We start from the raw sequence: 19,857 nt of genomic DNA, 5'->3' as shown, positions 1-19,857 counted from the left end.
AGCATGTGCTTGAGAGTCTCAGCCCCAGACTTAGTGTACACACCCTCCCGCAGCTTAATATCATTAAGTCGATGTGTGCTGTCGTGCGCTAGAATCTTCATGACCCTAGCCGTAGCAGGGACATTGGAGACTTGCTCACAGAAGGTCCGCCAGGAGTCCCTCTTAGCAGCTCTAATGGCCCTGTTGTAGGTGTTAAGGGACTGCCTGTATCCAGCCCAGTCACCCGTGCGCTTGGCTTTGTTAAAGAGCCTGCGCGTGTATTTACAAAGCCGGCTGAGATCCGCGTTCCACCAAGGGACAAGCCTCGAGCGGTTGACGGTCTTAAGTGGGCAGTTCCGGTGGAACGACTCCATGATGGAGCACTGTAAATCACCAGCAGCCCTATCAAGATCCTTAGGTGAAGTAAGTTTAGGAGTGTGACCCCCTCCGTAGCGTAGGATTAGGTCTTCCCTATAGCCGGCCCAATTAGTCCGTTTTGGATTGCGTATCTCCGTCCCCGCCGGGACAGAGGTAGTCGCGACAGTAAAAGCAGATGTGCCTATGATCCGACAGAGACGGCTCATTAGACACATGCCAGTTAGACACGGAAGACACGAGGTTTTCCGTGGCTAACGTGAGGTCATGACCTCCCTTCTATTAGAAGTAACAAAAGTAGGTTCATTGTTTTGATTAAGAATATAGAGTTTACAACCAACTAAATATTCTAGTAACTCATCACCTCTCCTGTTGCAGTCAGAACTGCCCCACGTGATGTGATGAGCATTGGCGTCGCAGGTTACTAGCTAGTGTTGAAAAGGTGGTGCAGTCTAAGCGTAATCTTATACTAGAGGGTTCTCCAAAAATTGATGTCAATATTCTAAAATGTAATCTTCCAATGGCAGGTATCTTCCTTATTTAGTTTTTGGTCTTATTTGTTATGGATATTTAAGCCATCAACATAATTTGATGAACGGCGGTATTTCATTGAACTGACTTTTAAGAAATGACTTCAACGTTATAAGGTATTTATCCAAGAGAGGTTTAAGTGATAAAAAGAGCCGACAGGTGTTAATTAAACAGGTAGGAGGATTCTGGCCAGCGTTGCTTTCAATGTTAATACCAACAATAGCTTCGGCTTTTATTAGCTAATGAAAATGTGCGTTTTAGTACCAGCAGCTTTATTGATGGACAATCAAAAGGAAGTTAACCGTTTAGACAACGCCATTAGAGAGGTACTGAGAAAACCTGGTTCTGCCGAGGATAAATTGGAGTACCTTTTAACTCTACGAAAGTTTTTATCTTTAAAAAGTTTAGCAGAGCTACCAAGTGTTTCAATCTTGCCACCTACAACGAACTCGTCGTTTCCAGCACCCGCTGTGTCGAGTAAAATACTGCTTTTAAGTCCTTCACCCTCTCCTTGGATTCCTCCATCGTGGCCTACCCCTTCCCAGAATATATCTTTGCGACCCTATCTTCTAATTTCGATACCCCACAGCCCATACGGAACAGTACAACAATGGGTCTAACACCGGCGATGTCGTTTTTCTCGCCATCGTCTCTCTCCCGTGGCGTTTCGAATTCAACGGATCTTTTCAACGTAAGGGTCTTCTGGATCAAAGTTCCGGAAACTTAATCCTAAGGATGCGACTTGGCCGAAAAAAAGATTCGAGAAAAATCCATCTACGAAATTAAAACCCTACCCTACACAAGCCAAAATAAAAGAGATCGTGCTAGTTTGAAAGCCAAAAAATAGCCTTGCCTTGCCTTTAAAATTATTATTACATCTATATCTATATAAATCAAAGTCCTGACTGACTGACTGACTGACAGACTGACTGACTGATAATCAACGCCCAGCCCAAACCGCTAGCCATAGAAGGCTGAAAATTTACAGGAACGTTACTCATGAAACGTAGGCGCGTACTAAGAAAGATTTTTCCAATCCGCCGCCATCTTAAAAAATGGCGCGCAGAAATGTAAAAACTCTTCTCTATGCAACAAAGTCCGCGCGTTTCAACCGATTTCAAAAATATTTAGTACACGGGTTTCCTATAACCTATAGACGGACTGAATGGTCTTTTAGGTTCGATTTGTTGCCATCTTTTTAAATGGCGGCCAAAAACTTAAAACCATTCTTTATGGAATAATGTCCGCGTGAAAAGTAATAAAAAATGTCCCGACGGGTTGACGGGCAACGCCGAGTGCCTAGGGTGCTACAAAAATATTAGGCATCACGTAAAATCTACCCATTCTTTGTATCATTTTGATGGAAGTTCTTATTACACGCGAGCGACGCCGCGGGTAACAGCTAGTTTTATATAAAAGCATGTATCTGATTATATATAAAGGCATGCATCTGATTATATATAAAAGCATGCATCTGATTTTATATAAAAGCATGCATCTGATTTTATATAAAAGCCTGCATGTGATTATATATAGAAGCGTGTATCAGATAATATATAAAAGCATGTTTCTGATTATATATAAAAGCATGTTTCTGATTATATATAAAAGCATGTTTCTGATTATATATAAAAGCATGTTTCTGATTATATATAAAAGCATGTTTCTGATTATATATAAAAGCATGTTTCTTATTATATATAAAAGCATGTTTCTGATTATATATAAAAGCATGTTTCTGATTATATATAAAAGCATGCTTCTGATTATATATAAAAGCATGTTTCTGATTATATATAAAACCCTGTTTCTGATTATATATAAAACCCTGTTTCTGATTATATATAAAAGTTTGTTTCTGATTATATATAAAAGCCTGTTTCTGATTATATATAAAAGCCTGTTTCTGATTATACAGGGTGTTTCTGATAAGCCGAGCGTCGATCGTTCGCCATTTGCCGAGCGTCGAACGTTCGCTATTTGCCGAGCGTCGAACGTTCGCCATTTGCCGAGCGTCGAACGTTCGCTATTTGCCGAGCGTCGAACGTTCGCTATTTGCCGAGCGTCGATCGTTCGCCATTTGCCGAGCGTCGAACGTTCGCTATTTGCCGAGCGTCGATCGTTCGCCATTTGCCGAGCGTCGAACGTTCGCCATTTGCCAAGCGTCGATCGTTCGCCATTTGCCGAGCGTCGAACGTTCGCTATTTGCCGAGCGTCGAACGTTCGCCATTTGCCGAGCGTCGAACGTTCGCCATTTGCCGAGCGTCGAACGTTCGCCATTTGCCGAGCGTCGATCGTTCGCCATTCGCCGAGCGTCGAACGTTCGCCATTTGCCGAGCGGCGAACGTTCGCCATTTGCATAGCAACGAACATTCACTATTCAAAAGTGGTATTCGAAGAAAGATATGTTTGGGTAATTTATGGTTACTAACTGTAAAATGGAAAGACATCCGTGTATTCGTGTTCAGATACTCGGAATATATTTTCGAAACTATTCGCCATTTGGGACGAGTAGTCGCTGTGCCCAAATAGCTAATATGGCGTCGCCCGTTTAATTGTAAAACTTATTAAAACGGCGGTCTTAATTGTTGATCGAGTGACAATTAGGCAAAGGCAAGAGTATATAAAAAGTGTGGGACGTTATACCCGAACAGGGACTTCGCTTTTCCAAGGCCATAATACCTTTCAAAGTTTCCCGACAAGAATTAATTTCGAAGTTTTGAGGCAGCAACTTGCGTGATCGAGTGGGCTGTGGGCTAGCGAAAGAGTTACCACAATATCTTGAAATCTTTAATTTTCGAAGTAGGAATGGAGAACTGAGTAATCAGGGCGCGCGTCAAAGTCCCGGGCCCCCTTTCTCGGGACGGGGGGGTATGAAAGAAGAGGCGGTGGGGTCATAGCGACAGAGGTAAAAAGGAATTACGTCACTATTTTTGGCCGTCCCCGTCAGCAACGTCATAAAAACGTAGCTGTTTAAGTGAGCCAATAAGATAATTTAAACTTTCCGTTACGTGTTGGAGGGAGGGGCTCTGTACTGGGTGGTCTATGAGTCGGACTGAAGTAAAGACTAACCGTTCTCCATACCTACTTATAAAATTAAACTTGTTTCACATACAGTTCTTGTTGATTTACTCTTGTCTGTTATGTTCGCGGTAGAATCAGGAGTGTATTAATGTTCGGTTGTATTCTTGCTTCTGTTACGTTTAAAACTTGAACGTCGGCAGCAATTTTACTTCAATCCTTTTTGGGGAAGTGGTTATTACGATTAGTTTTAGGATTGTGGGTTCTCGAATTGTTCTAAAGGTTAAAGGTTATTGGGGGTGGTTTTATTATGGAATAGACGGCTGGGCGGGCGGTGTGTAGGGTTTTTGTGGCGTAACTAGAACGTTGTTTTCAGGAGTCTGCTTTGCCTGATCCATCGTATGATCGAGTTTGTCGTAAGAGAGGGGCCCATGTTTGAAGCCATGATTATGAATAGCGAAATTAATAATCCAATGTTCAGGTAAATAAACCCATGCACCCATCGAAAGCTATTAGAGACAGACATCATAAGTTCGTAAGATATGTTCCTTCCATAAGTTTGTTAATCTATGGTAACTTAGAAACTGGGGCTTGTCACGAAGTGAGTGAGGTAGGTCATAGATTCAGGGTAAAGCGACATACGCCTGGTCAGGCGCTGCTGTCAAAGGCTTAGTAATGTAGACTAAATAGGTAGCATTACGAAGTATAGGCGGCGAGTCATACTTATGGAACGTATCTTATAAACTTATGGAGACAGTCATAAATAACATCATTACGATATAGTATGACACGACTAGTATCTTTCTTCCACGTGGAATCTTTAAGAGGTCTTAGACACCACACTAATATCTGATTGAAGGTAAGGGGAGGGGCTTGAAATTTGGTTAAACCGCCCGCTCCGCCTTCCTGGCGTTTCATTGGCTATTCACGCAAAAAGGACAACCGTCCATCGTAGGTCTACTCGTTGGCATGACGCAAAGAAAACTTGTTTACATTCGGGTTCGACGCCCATAGGTCGTGTTAATCGCGGCACAGGTCAGGCGACACGCGGTTTCAGATACCTTATGCGTGACGTCAAGGGTAACAATGGTTTCTACATCTCCTCCCCTTTAATTCAAGTAGAAAGGTACAGAAAATGACATGTTAAAGAGATTCCAAGAAGAAGAAATCTATGTATTCGTGCTGGTATAAAAAGTCAATATTAGAGCGCGCGTGGCCCAATTCTGTATATTGCTTCGTGTCCGGTGTTTACTGTTTAGTCGTCTACCATCTACTAGGGTCAGTATGCATAACTGTGGACACTTTTTGCATAACCTTGAATAACTTCCGTTGCTTATATGTTAGACTCAAAATTAAAAAAGCAATGGAGAGAAGCATTCTTAAGACACATTCTCACAAGTTTTCAACTTTTTAAATGGAATACATTTTTCACAAAGTAGAGTTCCCCAAAGGCCGAATTCGTGCTCAACTTTGGACACTTCTATGTAACTTTGGACGCCCCCTTCCTCACTTTGGACACCCCTTCCTAACTTTGGACACCCCTTCCTAACTTTGGACAGCGAAAAAAGGGTGACTTGGGGACGCATTAGGCGAATCACAATTTCAAAAGTAAAAATATAGGCTTAGGCCGACCTAGACGTATGCCTAAAATATATAAAAATCAGAAATTTCTTTAAAACAAACTTTATTAAATATGGGGCTACTTATGTAGGTTTTTAGGTATATAGGGCCTAGGCCTATTTTGGCGCGCTGTTTGCCGCGTAACAATTTTAACAAACTGAGGACGTGTCCCTTATTGTTTTAAACTATAAAAAAGGCTAATATCGCGAGTTAATTAGTGTTAACAAACGGAGAAATCGGCCAGCATGAAAGTGTCCAAAGTTAGAAATTTGCCCAGGTGTTTTTAAAGCTGAATATTTCGTCGAATTTCCCGCGTAAGACAGTGTTTAAAATACGGATTATGAAGCCAAAAAGTTGCTCTTTCGAATGGTTTCTAGTTTGTTCAGGTATGATTTCTCAAATTTTCGTCAAACCTTATTTCCCGGGACCAAAGGGTTGACCCCCGTCAAATTTGGCCGTAATTTAAATGGACGAGTTTGGGGAGTGGGCTAATTTGGCTCGTAACGTAGTCGGATGTTATTCTACGACTTTGAAGTATTTTTTTCTAAATTCCTCACATTCTAAGCTTTAAAATAAGCTATTTCATTATCAATTTGATGCATCCAGTAATTAAATATGATTTTTATAATAAAAGTGTCTAAAGTTGCAGCTGTCCAAAGTTAGGCACACTGACCCTAGTTTCCATTGGCAACAAAATTATTTGACCGGTTGGGTTCATGAACGCGCCTTTTTTAAGTAATTCTTCGCGCGCATTTCGTACTAATTGTTCTTGTGTTATTTATGATTGAACACGAGTGCAAGCCGCGATATCAGAAATGGGAGGTCAATTCTTAAACGGTCTTTAGAGAGTCATCGCGAGAGATAACTATGGATTTAAGAAGGTCAGTGTCATTTTCGCGAGTTAGCACGTCATTGTACCCGATTGTGAGATAGAAACGAAGCGGAAGTCCAATGTGTCATCAAGCGTGTGACCTCGACATGCCGTTCGCTCAACGCTCCTTTTAATAAAAAATTCGGATTTTACCCTTTTTGATTACGACGCGAGTTCACCTTTGAGTACTTTAGACGCCATTTAAAATGGGGAGATAGTGTATGGTCGCGATCCAAACGTTAGTGCTAGAGCTTTCATTGGCTACGATATTATACCTATGACGCGTGTTTTCTGCGTTACGGTCGTGAAGGTAATCATACGCGCAGAGGGTTGACTGTATTCTGGGGGTAACGGGGGTTTCACGTACCACATGGCGCGCACGCGCCATAACTCCTTAGAAAAGTTAGAGAATTGGCCCCCGTAATTAGTAAAAATTAGTTTGATGGCTGGCAAATTTCGTTAATGATGTTCATCCGGTTCTGTTTAGATTTCTGTTTGACAACCAAAGTCCCGCGCACGTCTATTATCGTTGGAGACTCTTCTCCGTGTTACAGGTTGAATATTCATTTTGAAGAACCAAGGATGATGTGGGGGGATGCGATATCTGAGAAAGAAATAGTCATGCGCGCTAACTGTGGAACGTCTCGGTTTGGGCGGAACGCCAAAATTGAGTCGGATTCAATTGTAATTGGTTAAGAAAGGCTACAGACGAAGCAATTACAATTTGAGTCCTCCTATTCCTCCCTCAGATTTTGGCGTCCCACCCAACCCGAGCCGTTCCACAGTTGGCGCTCATGCCTATTTCTCTCTGATTTCGCATCCTACCGCCATCATCCTTGGATCGACTCGTCTCCTTGTTCTTCGATTTTAAAAGCCTTGGTTCTTCCGCCTGCCCTGCTTTTTCCAGGGAGATCACCCTAGCAAATGGCGAACGGAACCCTTCCAAACGTTTAAGAACGGTTCCATTTGGAAACCGCCCCCCATTAACCCGTATTTGCAAGGAATGCCCGAAGAATTAATAGAAAACAGCACGCCTCCTCCACCGCCACCCCCCAAACTAGAAGACCTCAAAAAGGGATCCCTCAGTGACGCGTACGTAATCTTTCACCTCATTCCGTCCCGCCATCTTTAAGACCTATAGACAGAACTATCTCAGAAGCCCTAGTGTGACGTCACCCATGCTATTTGCCCATAAAATTAACAAAGTAGTACCAAGAAGCGATATCTAGTTTATTAGGGAGAAGGTATAAGATGCCTTAGTATTCGCGCGCCATAGTTAGCTAACGGCTGGCTAGGGGGAAGAGGGTAGTCTGACGTCACGCAGCCCCCCCCTCTGGTTGGCATTTTTTGCGCGTAGAATACTGTTTCCAACCGTTAGGGGGGATAAAACTCCAGTAAGAGATAGAAGGGTGTGACGTTTGTTAAACCCAGTCCCCCTTTCAAAATACAAGGGGGGACGTAAAAGGAGGCCGAGCTATTTCGCCTCTCCTCAGTCGGAAAATATGACTGTAATTTTCGTTATCATTGGCGTCGCGCTGACCTGAGTTTTCAAGAACCAATGAGATGCTGGTTGTTGTAATTTAGAGGCGGCGGGGATTAACTCCGGACAGGCTACGTTTAGACTGGAGATAAAGCTGGAAATGTGGCGACCTTCTTCCTAATAAACTAGATATTGCTCCTTGGTGCTACCAAACATGGGTTACCCACTGCCAAAGCTAAGCCCCCGTGACGTTTTCCCTTGTCATTGACGTCAAAACTGAGATAGCTCTGTTAGTTTATGGGGCAAATGTCAAACGCCTCTTGCTTTTTCTACGTGTTTAGTCAGCGGGATCGTCTGGAAGATTTGTTGCGCAATTTAACTCCGGAGAAACCGAAGATAGCGGAAGCCATGATTTACTGCATTGAGCACGCGGAAGCCGCCGAGGAGATTATCGACTGCATCGCCGAATCGCTTTCAATTCTGCAAACGGCCCTTCATAAAAAGATCGCCCGCTTATTCCTGGTTTCCGATGTCCTGCATAATTGCAGCGTCAAAGTCGCCAATGCCTCTTTCTACAGAAAATGGTAAGTAGTACCTACTTGGTCTTCAATGGAATTCACTATTTGACTTTCATTTCAAGAACCGATTTAAATATTATGCTTCTTTGTTAGAATACACTGCTTATCTAGAATAAATAAATCAAGGTTCAAAAAAATCCTGGGTTTTATTGTAATAAACCAGACCACCAGGGTTTTATTGGGTTTTGTGGATTTTCTTGGGACATTATGGGTTTTGCGTGTTTTTATCGGGGTTTTTTGCGTGTTTTTATCGGGATTTTTTGCGTGTTTCTATCGAGGTTTTTTGCGTGTTTCTATCGAGGTTTTTTGCGTGTTTTCATCGGGGTTTTTTGCGTATTTTCATCGGGGTTTTTTGCGTGTTTTTATCGGGGTTTTTTGCGTGTTTTCGATCGGGGTTTTTTGCGTGTTTTTATCGGGGTTTTTTGCGTGTTTTTATCGGGATTTTTTGCGTGGTTTCTATCGGGGTTTTTTGCGTGTTTTTATCGGGGTTTTTTGCGTGTTTCTATCGGGGTTTTTTACGTGTTTTTATCGGGTTTTTTTGCGTGTTTTTATCGGGATTTTTTGCGTGGTTTCTATCGGGGTTTTTTGCGTGTTTTTATCGGGGGTTTTTTGCGTGTTTTTATCGGGGTTTTTTGCGTGTTTTCGATCGGGGTTTTTTGCGTGTTTTCGATCGGGGTTTTTTGCGTGTTTTTATCGGGGTTTTTTGCGTGTTTTCGATCGGGGTTTTTTGCGTGTTTTTATCGGGGGTTTTTGCGTGTTTTTATCGGGATTTTTTGCGTGTTTTTATCGGGGTTTTTTGCGTGTTTTTATCGGGGTTTTTTGCGTGTTTTTATCGGGGGTTTTTGCGTGTTTTTATCGGAATTTTTTGCGTGTTTTTATCGGGGGTTTTTGCGTGTTTTTATCGGGATTTTTTGCGTGTTTTTATCGGGATTTTTTGCGTGTTTTTATCGGGTTTTTTTGCGTGTTTTTATCGGGATTTTTTGCGTGGTTTCTATCGGGGTTTTTTGCGTGTTTTTATCGGGGGTTTTTTGCGTGTTTTTATCGGGGTTTTTTGCGTGTTTTCGATCGGGGTTTTTTGCGTGTTTTCGATCGGGGTTTTTTGCGTGTTTTTATCGGGGTTTTTTGCGTGTTTTCGATCGGGGTTTTTTGCGTGTTTTCGATCGGGGTTTTTTGCGTGTTTTTATCGGGGTTTTTTGCGTGTTTTTATCGGGGGTTTTTGCGTGTTTTTATCGGGATTTTTTGCGTGTTTTTATCGGGATTTTTTGCGTGTTTTTATCGGGGTTTTTTGCGTGTTTTTATCGGGATTTTTTGCGTGTTTTTATCGGGATTTTTTGCGTGTTTTATCGGGGTTTTTTGCGTGTTTTCATCGGGTTTTTTGCGTGTTTTTATCGGGGTTTTTTGCGTGTTTTTATCGGGGGTTTTTGCGTGTTTTTATCGGGGGTTTTTGCGTGTTTTTATCGGGGGTTTTTGCGTGTTTTTATCGGGGTTTTTTGCGTGTTTTTATCGGGGTTTTATTTCTAAGCTTGACTTAATGTGGTAGCTCCCTTAGATAAGGCCTTTATCATGACCCATTTTGTGACGTTTCAGATTACAAGTCAAGTTACCAACAATATTCAAAGACGTTCACGACTGTTTCAAGAACATTGAAGGCAGACTCAAAGCCGAGCATTTTAAGGTAATTCGTTTTGACGCGAAAGATGGTAATAAATTCAATTTGAAGGTAAGTAATAACTGGATTTGTTATATTTAGCAAAGGGTTATGAGTTTTTTTCGAGCTTGGGAGGATTGGTCCATTTACCCCAATGAATTCCTCATCAAATGTCAAAATATCTTCTTGGGGTTAGTCCCAAATGTAAGTCCCTAAGGTCATTTAAGAGGGGTTGACCCCTTGGGCCATCGTTGACCGATTTGTATGGTTTTTACTTGCTAAGAAAATGGAGGAGGTTGTTGAGGAGAGGTCTTTGCCATTACCCGAAATAGTTCCCTACACGGAAGACATAGATGGCGTTCCATTGAGTGGGGACGTTGATCTGGACGGATACCCCCTCAGACACGATCCAGATGACATTGACGGAGTTCCGCGTGAGTCACATTCCTTCTATTCACAATGTTCTGGGTTAATGTACTGGGTTGCAACATTCTCAAGGAAAAACCTTCGGTTCCTTTAAAAATCGACTCATTTTTCTATGGATTTTTGTGTTCCTCAACTTGGAAGTTTCGCGGATTAGTCCCTGACTTCGCGATTTAGTCCCCGACTTCGCGATTTAGTCCCTGACTTCGCGATTTAGTCCCTGACTTCGCGATTTAGTCCCTGACTTCGCGATTTAGTCCCTGACTTCGCGATTTTGTCCCTGACTTCGCGATTTTGTCCCTGACTTCGCGATTTTGTCCCTGACTTCGCGATTTTGTCCCGGACTTCGCGATTTCGTCCCTGATTTCGCGATTTCGTCCCTGACTTCGCGATTTAGTCCCTGACTTCGCGATTACGCCCCTGACTTCTCGATTACGCCCCTGACTTCGCGATTACGCCCCTGACTTCGCAATTACGCCCCTGACTTTGCGATTACGCCCCTGACTTTGCGATTACGCCCCTGACTTTGCGATTACGCCCCTGACTTCGCGATTACGCCCCTGACTTCGCGATTACGCCCCTGACTAAGCGATTACGCCCCTGACTAAGCGATTACGCCCCTGACTTCGCGATTACGCCCCTGACTTCGCGATTACGCCCCTGACTTCGCGATTACGCCCCTGACTAAGCGATTACGCCCCTGACTAAGCGATTACGCCCCTGACTTCTCGATTACGCCCCTGACTTCTCGATTACGCCCCTGACTTCGCGATTACGCCCCTGACTTCTCGATTACGCCCCTGACTTCGCGATTACGCCCCTGACTTCGCGATTACGCCCCTGACTTCGCGATTACGACCCTGACTTCGCGATTACGCCCCTGACTTCGCGATTACGCCCCTGACTAAGCGATTACGCCCCTGACTAAGCGATTACGCCCCTGACTAAGCGATTACGCCCCTGACTTCACGATTACGCCCCTGAATAAGCGATTACGCCCCTGACTAAGCGATTACGCCCCGGACTTGGCGATTACGCCCCTGACTTTTTAGTTTTAAATTTTCGAGAATCTTACAATACTCGCGTGTAAAAATTTGACCCCTGGCCGATTACTAGCATAATTCCTAAAAATTGATTTGGGGTCTCTTTTTGGTCAGTATCAGACGACATTGACGGAATGCCGATGGACGATGGCTCTCTCGCTAAAATGAAATTCATTCCCTCAAAATGGGAAGCCATTGATCCCGAAACTGTAGAAGCTCAAGGTAAAACAGAAATGGTCAAAATTGACCTCTTTAGTAATTAAAATCGGTATTTGATTAATTATGGTTAGCCATCACAACCTCAAAATGGGAATTACTAGAACAACAAGAAGGTGGCCAAGACCTCGATGGAAGGTAAGTCCTCTGTCATGATGGCAAGTATTTGACCAATGGAAGGATTAATAATAATGTTTTGGTCAATTGCTAGACCAATGGACAGTCGCGGTAAAAGCGGACGAACACATTACGATAAACGGGAACGGGACAGCGCGGACGCGGCCAGCGCCTTCATCGAGAGCATGAAACACGATGTCTCTGAAGAGAGGAGAGCCAGGCTAAGGGAAATTGAGGTCAGTTCAAATCTACTCTTGCGTAATCGGCGTCAAAGGGCGCTTGGCCATTTGATAGTCCAAGCTGAGGGTTAACGGTAATAGTTAGTATAGGCAGACCTCCACCTGGTCATTACGCGTTACTGTCCCTTAGCCAAGTATAGCAGACCCCATGGCCATGACGCGTTACTGTCCCTTAGCCAAGTATAGCAGACCCCATGGTCATGACGCGTTACTGTCCCTTAGCCAAGTATATCAGACCCCATGGTCATGACGTGTTACTGTCCCGTAGCTAAGTATAGGAGACCCAATCATAGCTTAGGACATTTATTCCCTTTGCAATGATGGCGGATTCAGAGCTGTCGAGAAAGCTTGAGAGCCCCCATCTAGACAGTCCTGCGGGTGACCCGGGCCTCCATCAAGACAGTCCTACGGGTGACCCGGGCCTCCATCAAGACAGTCCTACGGGTGACCCGGGCCTCCATCAAGACAGTCCTGCAGGTGACCCGGTCCCCGTAGAAGGTCTGGACCCCGGAAAAACTGACCAACAACCCTTGGCGTATTATAAAACGCGAGAATGGTCTAATTTCAGTTGAAGGTCATGAAGTTCCAAGACGAGCTTGAATCGGGAAGACGCGCAGGAAAATCCAAAGGCAGCATTTCCGATCAAGTTGAACAATATCGACAAAAACTCATCAGAAAAGTAAGTTAGTCATCTCTTCGAAATTCCTACCCTTGACCCATCGATTGACCAACTGGGTTTTGAAACCCAAAAGGAACGCGAGAAACTAGAGGAGGAGCACCGGAAAGAGATGCTGGAGACGGCGTCGCGTTCCGATAGCGCGTCGCAGTCAGGGGCGTCCGAACGCAGCTACAGTCGCAGTCCTAGCCCCGCCCCCTCTCAAGGCAGGATGGGCGGAGACAGTAATAGCTCCTCCTCCTACCATCACAGACTGGATGACAAGAAGAAAGGCTCGGCCGCCGCCGCTAATAGCCCTCGCTTCCTCAGCAGCGCCCTGGCTGACCACCGCAAGAGGACCAATTCGCCCCCCAGGAGTCCGCATCGCAAGTCCAGCTCCAACCACGCACGATCACCCAGGAAAACTAGACGGTAAGGTTGGGGAAATATATGGGGATAAAAAACCTGGGAACCGCAGGGAAATATATTTGGGGAAAACCTGGGAACCGCCGGGAAATATATTTGGGGAAAACCTGGGAACCTCAGGGAAATGTATGGGGGAAACCTCAGGGAAATGTATGGGGGAAACCTCAGGGAAATGTATGCGGGAAACCTCAGGGAAATGTATGGGGGAAACCTCAGGGAAATGTATGGGGGAAACCTCAGGGAAATGTATGGGGGAAACCTCAGGGAAATGTATGGGGGAAACCTCAGGGAAATGTATGGGGGAAACCTCAGGGAAATGTATGGGGGAAACCTCAGGGAAATGTATGGGGGAAACCTCAGGGAAATGTATGGGGGAAACCCTGGAAACCTCAGGGAAATGTATGGGGGAAACCCTGGAAACCTCAGGGAAATATATATTGGGAAAAAACCTGGAAATGTATGTGGGAAATCTCAGGGAAATATATGGGGAAAGACCTGGAAATCTCAGGGAAATATATGGGGAAACCTCACAGCCTCAATTAAATTATATGATTTTATGTTCAAGGTCACGGAGTCGAAGTCCTCGTCGATCATCTCACCATCTGTCACATTCTCTTAGTTTGAAACATCGGATGTCATCCAGCAGTCCCACCAGAAAACATAAAAAGTCAAAGCGACATTAGAATTGACACGCCCCCGCCCCGCCCCCTCCGTAAATAAACTGAACTCTCATTACGTCATCGTCAAATTTGTAATAATTAATAATTGAAAAACCAACGAGAGGGGGGGAAGGGAGAAGGGACTTGAAGAGGAAGTTCAACGTTTGACTGAATTTTTCTTGTACAGGTTTAAATCGCCACGCCCACTTTTCTCATCCCCATTTAAATATCCCCGCTGCGTCTGAAATTGGGAGGGGGCGGGCGAAATTGGAGCTAGGCGTGGCGCGTATTGCTTGCACAAATTGAAATTGCCACGCCCCTTTTTATGAAATATTTGGGCGTGGCGAGTGAATAATTCTTGTACAAATTTAAATTGCCACGCCCCCTTTACCCAAATATTCCCCAATGAAATATTTGGGCGTGGCGAGTGAGTAATTCTTGTACAAATTTTAATTGCCACGCCCCCTTTACCCAAATATTCCCCTATGAAATATTTGGGCGTGGCGAGGGAGTAATTCTTGTACAAATTGTAATTGCCACGCCAATTTCCCAAATCATCCCCTCTGAAATAAGCCTATTTTATCGGCTAATTTGAAATCATGGAAATAAAATTCGTAAAGGGGGAGGGGCTAAAGGTGAAATTGGGCGTGTCGAGAGAATAATTCTTGTACAAATTGAAATTCCAAATGACAAAAATGGTTTTGTTCAAGTTGTAGTTCATTTAATCGTTCGTTTTATGGGCGTGTCGCGTCATAATACTGTACAATCATAAAATGTGACCCCGCCCCTTCTGTATTTTTCAATGAATTCCTGATTTTATCGCTCTAATTTCAAATTAAAATGACATTCATGATTGATTGATATCTGTCTTTTTTTATTTGTGTTACTTTGGTACATGCGCAGAAAGAGGATTTGGTGAAGGGCTGAGGTTGATCCTATAGATACAGGGTGTTCTATAAAGGGGAGGGTGGTAGGACCGAATTACAGCATGAGTGTTCTTTGGGAAATCAATTTCGAGTTCACTTGACCACTAAGAAAATAAGGGTAACCAGAGTCAAGAAATCCACTTCTTTAGTTTAGAGTTAATGGTCAAGGTCCACTGTATTTATTCCAGGGGTCGCTGGCCTAATGAAAGGCCGGAAATGTGCACAGGACACTGGACATTGTCCAATAAAATTTTAAAATGTCCCTTAATTTTTCTAAAAACTAAGCGGATCAATGGACATTTTGACCAGTAAATTTTCCGAAGTTTAGATAGCTTGACTATGGAGAAGCGACACCATTTTTGCACACTCCAGTGGACAATGCCGGATAAATTTTCCAGTCAAACAGGGGGTCACTGGACACATGTCCTATAACAAATTTTTCTTATTTCCGGCCCTGCCTATAGGTACAGGGTGTTCTATAAAGGGGAGGGTGGTAGGGCCGAATTACAGTGGGAGTGTTCTTTGGGAAATCAATTTCGAGTCCACTTGACCACTAAGAAAATAAGGGTAACCAGAGTCAGGAAATCAACTCAAATATTTTAATAATCCACTAATTTAGTTTAGAGTCAATGGTCAAGGACCACTTTATTTATTCCAGGGGGGAAGGTCGCTGGCGGCCTAATGCGAGGCCGGAAATGAGCGCAGGACACTGGACATTGTCCAATAAAATTTTAAAACGTCCCTTAATTTTTCTAAAAACTAAGGGGGTCACTGGACATTTTGACCAATAAATTTTCAGCAGTTTTGATGGTTTGGCTATTAAGATGCAACACTATTTTTTCGCTCTCCAGTGGACAATGTCCTATAATTTTTCCAAGTCACTGGACACGTGTCCTATAAGAATTTTTCCTTATTTCCGGCCCTGGGCCTAATGGCGATTTTAAAAAAATCCTTATTTCCCACCCTGGGCTGGTTGCATATTCCATCGTCTGCTATCCTCCATTGTCAGTTGGAAAAAGAACTCATAATAAGGCTTTGATAATTCATTATTTTAAATTTAACGCATGCAGTTGCTTATCAAAAAATAGCAACAGTTCCATATTCTGATAAGTAAATAGTAGGCCTGTGCGGGTACCCGGTACCCGAAAACTTAATTTCTTAATACCCGAAATTATTCGAATATTTAAATTTTCCTGCTCATTACCCGTGACAAGGCTTAGGACAATCGGGTATATACCTTTTCACCGGTAGAGCGGGGGTGAAAAGGGAGGAAAAATTTCGAGAGGTGAGCATGCGCAGAAAGAATGTTTGGGGGCAGCGCAGTACTTTTAACCATTCCTTTTGCCTTATTTGCTACACATTCGAGTTTCTTTTTATAAAACAGTGTTGTATTACTTGTTGTAAAAGTATTAATTGAACTTCCGAGGTAAAATTTTATCGAATTCAATTGATAAACGTAAAATTAGGGCATTTAATGAAATTCTACACACTAAATTGGGCACCAGAGCTTACGGGCAGCGCTTTCGGCAGCGGCATCGGCGGACATCGCCGTCTATTTGCCGATCAAGCGATGATCCCAAACCGTCGCCAAGGCTTAGTGAGTTATAGCGGCGTACTATCTAGGTTTTAAATACTAGGCATTTTATTTTAATATTAAATTTCAAAAAGTTCTCCCATACGTCCATCGTAGTTTAGTTTACACGTTAACTCCATAGAAGCGCTATAACTCATGCCCCCAAACATTGCAACTTCTCATGCGCGGCCATAAGTGTGAAAAGGTCTATTGGTTTGGCAAAGTTTCTTGAACTTAGAAGAACTTAAGTTTGAGCAAACTTTTCCACAATGCTCAGTATTATTTCAATCCTCGCTAATAGCTTAAAGGTGGGATATATAAACGTCGGACGCAACGCAATTTAGTACAGGCGAAGGCAGGGCGTCGTGCGCAAACTTCCGCCTTTTGCGCACGACGCCCTGCCTTTGCCTGTACTAAATTGCGTTGCGTCCCACGTTTATATATTCCACCTTTAGCGTCTTATTTTTGTACTTTTCGCCATGGTATCCAAGTCTTTCATGACACTTATTTTTTTCACAAATAAAAGTATTTCATCGCGATAAGTACCCGATATGATTTTTTCCTACCCGAAAAGCACCCGACTAATGGTAGTTTAGCTAGACCTAATTATTCGAGTACCCGTTAGAAATCCGGGTACCCGACTCGATACCCGATTGGAAGTTTTTTCAACTACCCGTACCGACCCGAAACCCAAAACTCACTACCCGCACAGGCCTAGTAAATAGGCCCCCGTCTCTGCTCGGAAAGGTAAATTTTGGTTTTACCAACTTCTTCAGTATTACGTTGAAACGGTGCCCCTCTCCCCCTCTCCGAGCCGTTGCAGACGACGTTAAACAACTTAAACTGAACCCTCCTTTTTTCCATATTTGGAATATGTTCAGTCCACCGCTTATACGTCACTTCCTTCTTGGCCTAGGTGAGATTTTTCACTGGCAAGAATAGACCTTTTCACACTTATGGCCGCGCATGAGAAGTTGCAATGTTTGGGGGCATGAGTTATAGCGCTTCTATGGAGTTAACGTGTAAACTAAACTACGATGGACGTATGGGAGAACTTTTTGAAATTTAATATTAAAATAAAATGCCTAGTATTTAAAACCTAGATAGTACAATTAAAACCAAGTTAAGAAATAAAGGGTTTAAGTTCTAATGGAAACGATGCATTGATATTAGTACGCCGCTATAACTCACTAAGCCTTGGCGACGGTATGGGATCATCGCTTGATCGGCAAATAGACGGCGATGTCCGCCGATGCCGCTGCCGAAAGCGCTGCCCGTAAGCTCTGGTGCCCAATTTAGTGTGTAAAATTTCATTAAATGCCCTAATTTTACGTTTATCAATTGAATTCGATAAAATTTTACCTCGGAAGTTCAATTAATACTTTTACAACAAGTAATACAACACTGTTTTATAAAAATAAACTCGAATGTGTAGCAAATAAGGCAAAAGGAATGGTTAAAAGTACTGCGCTGCCCCCAAACATTCTTTCTACGCATGCTCACCTCTCGAAATTTTTCCTCCCTTTTCACCCCCGCTCTACCGGTGAAAAGGTCTATAGAACGGTCTCGCGAGTAAAAGCACATGACGTATCAGTCTCGTTTATCGTCAATAAATCGTTCTACTACACGAAGGGCTCTTTTTATTCAAGAAGGTAAGATTGTTTTACTTAATTCAGATTCTGCTATTTTAAATTCCCTATAATTTAAGACTTAACGTTATCTCAGGTTCCCCGAATTTAGTAAAGTAGGGCTGATTATTTTCCTGTAATGTAAGTTCCCGCTGAAACTTAGTTTCCCCCGTTGCCATTGGCCGGGACCATTAAGCCTCGCGTCGTCCCCTTCATTTTTGACGGGGTAGTCGGGCACTCATCGGCTCCATGGCTTCGCTTAATCACTTTGTAGTCTAGTTCCAGTTTGAGTTTACGGCCGCCATTTTAGAACACCCTTCTTCTCGAACTTAGCATTTTGGATTTAGAGCCTTCGGTTTATAATATACAAGTTTTAACGCGAGTATTAACATTATTTTAAATGAAATTCGCATTTTATCGAATTAGGGTTAATAATTAAGTTTAAATAATTTAAAAAAACAGTTCTAGTCGTTCTTGCTGCAAAGTAAGAATTACAATTGACTGGTGCCCTTTAAGCCTTGGTAAGAACAAAACATTTTCGTCAACTTAGAATAAATTTACCTATTTTATTTCGATTAAAACTTAATAATGTTTTAATTGAAGAAAATTGGTAAGCCTAATTGCCTAATAAAGGTTTCTGGCTTGATTTGTGTGATTGTTTTTGGTCCGGAAACACCTTCAAAGCGGTGAAATAAACACTAAAAGAAATATATTAAGTTCAAAGGAAGTCCAAAAACGGGGGGGGATACAGTAGGACGAAAATGAGCTCTCTGCGCAACTATTCACGCATATTAAAGTTCCAAACTAGGCTTAGCGACATTGACAAAGGCGATGTAGTCTTATTGGCCAATAATGCAATCTGAATCAGTTTTGATTACAATTAAATAATAGTTAAACTAACTGATTATGAATAGAAATAGAGCAAAATTAGGTATCTATTTTCGGATATTTAGAAATATTTCAGGAATAAAAATAATTTTTCCCATCTAACACAATTAAAATAGCGTTTAATTGCGATTGAATTATTTTGATGTTTAACTAAAATCAAATGATTATTTTAATTTCAGGTCAGTTTTTTGAATGAATGACGTCACGATGGACAATTCTTGGAAGGGTCACGTTTGGCCATCAGCGAGGGATCAAGATTTTGGTGGTCTAGTGCACAACCGGGCTGCACGGAGGATCGCGGGAACAAACCGTACTATTCTAAAGATCTAAAATGACGTCACTATGGTTCCTGAACGCGTTTGTTTTTCGCGCTATTTTTATATCGGCTTGCTTGAACTTTGACTTTTGTGGTGCGGTTACATTTGAACTTGACGCGATTTACGGTTATCTACGAGTTCGTCGGGATGCTAAAAATAGTGGGTGAGTACATAACTTGGCGCGCGAATAAGCCAACTTTTATTAAGGTCAGAGCGCCGCGTCCTATAGTCCCTTGCCCAGCTATCAGGCCAAAGCGCAGCGTCCCAGAGTCCTTGACCTTAATCTTCAAGGCCAATTTTACAAACGAGCTTCTGCTACAAATGTTGCGCGCGCATTAACGAACTTTCGATTCGATCGTCGTTAAAATGTAAGTACCCGTTTAATATAAGGTGGTTTTTGTCGCTCACTTTGTTACGTCTCTGAGCTTTTTTTGCGTTATTTGGTTATTAATGACGTCAGACGTCGAAGCCCCGTCTACGTGACAAATGTAGTGTAGATTGTAGAGCTTGGATAAGTCACGAACTTGTAAAATGGATGATCATAGCTCGGTGATCAGTTTCAGTCAAATTCAATTCAAAATGTCGGGAATTGCTGTAAATATGACTTACTAGCTGTTACCCGCGGCGTCACTCGCGTGTAATAA

At 42.8% G+C, this 19,857-nt stretch overlaps 1 protein-coding gene across 1 annotated transcript; it reads left to right on the top strand.

Moving 5' to 3' along the window:
- The first annotated feature begins 1,163 nt into the window (after positions 1-1,163).
- Positions 1,164-14,138, top strand: LOC149588977 (uncharacterized). Its single transcript, XM_089861885.1, has 16 exons — positions 1,164-1,487; positions 2,804-3,298; positions 4,269-4,387; positions 6,885-6,951; positions 7,305-7,489; positions 8,219-8,461; positions 8,582-8,788; positions 10,043-10,130; positions 10,206-10,307; positions 10,387-10,537; positions 11,684-11,791; positions 11,860-11,923; positions 11,997-12,138; positions 12,710-12,820; positions 12,894-13,228; positions 13,788-14,138. The coding sequence occupies exons 1-16, from the start codon at positions 1,164-1,166 to the stop codon at positions 13,903-13,905; spliced, it is 2,859 nt and encodes a 952-aa protein (XP_089718011.1). The 3' UTR covers positions 13,906-14,138.
- Positions 14,139-19,857: the final 5,719 nt, after the last annotated feature.

This window comes from Phalangium opilio, unplaced genomic scaffold, assembly GCF_054372755.1.
Source record: "Phalangium opilio isolate 3A_F unplaced genomic scaffold, DU_Popi_V2 ptg000523l_1, whole genome shotgun sequence".
NCBI classification, from domain to species: Eukaryota; Metazoa; Arthropoda; class Arachnida; order Opiliones; family Phalangiidae; genus Phalangium; species Phalangium opilio.
This window is presented reverse-complemented; position numbering and strand designations above follow the sequence as displayed.

Excerpts from the sequence above, each read along its gene's own strand:
- LOC149588977 (XM_089861885.1), top strand. The coding sequence starts at position 1,164 with ATGGACAATCAAAAGGAAGTTAACCGTTTAGACAACGCCATTAGAGAG. Across the intron at positions 12,139-12,709 it reads CCAGGCTAAGGGAAATTGAG|TTGAAGGTCATGAAGTTCCA; the intron begins GTCAGTTCAAAT and ends GTCTAATTTCAG. Across the intron at positions 12,821-12,893 it reads GACAAAAACTCATCAGAAAA|GAACGCGAGAAACTAGAGGA; the intron begins GTAAGTTAGTCA and ends GAAACCCAAAAG.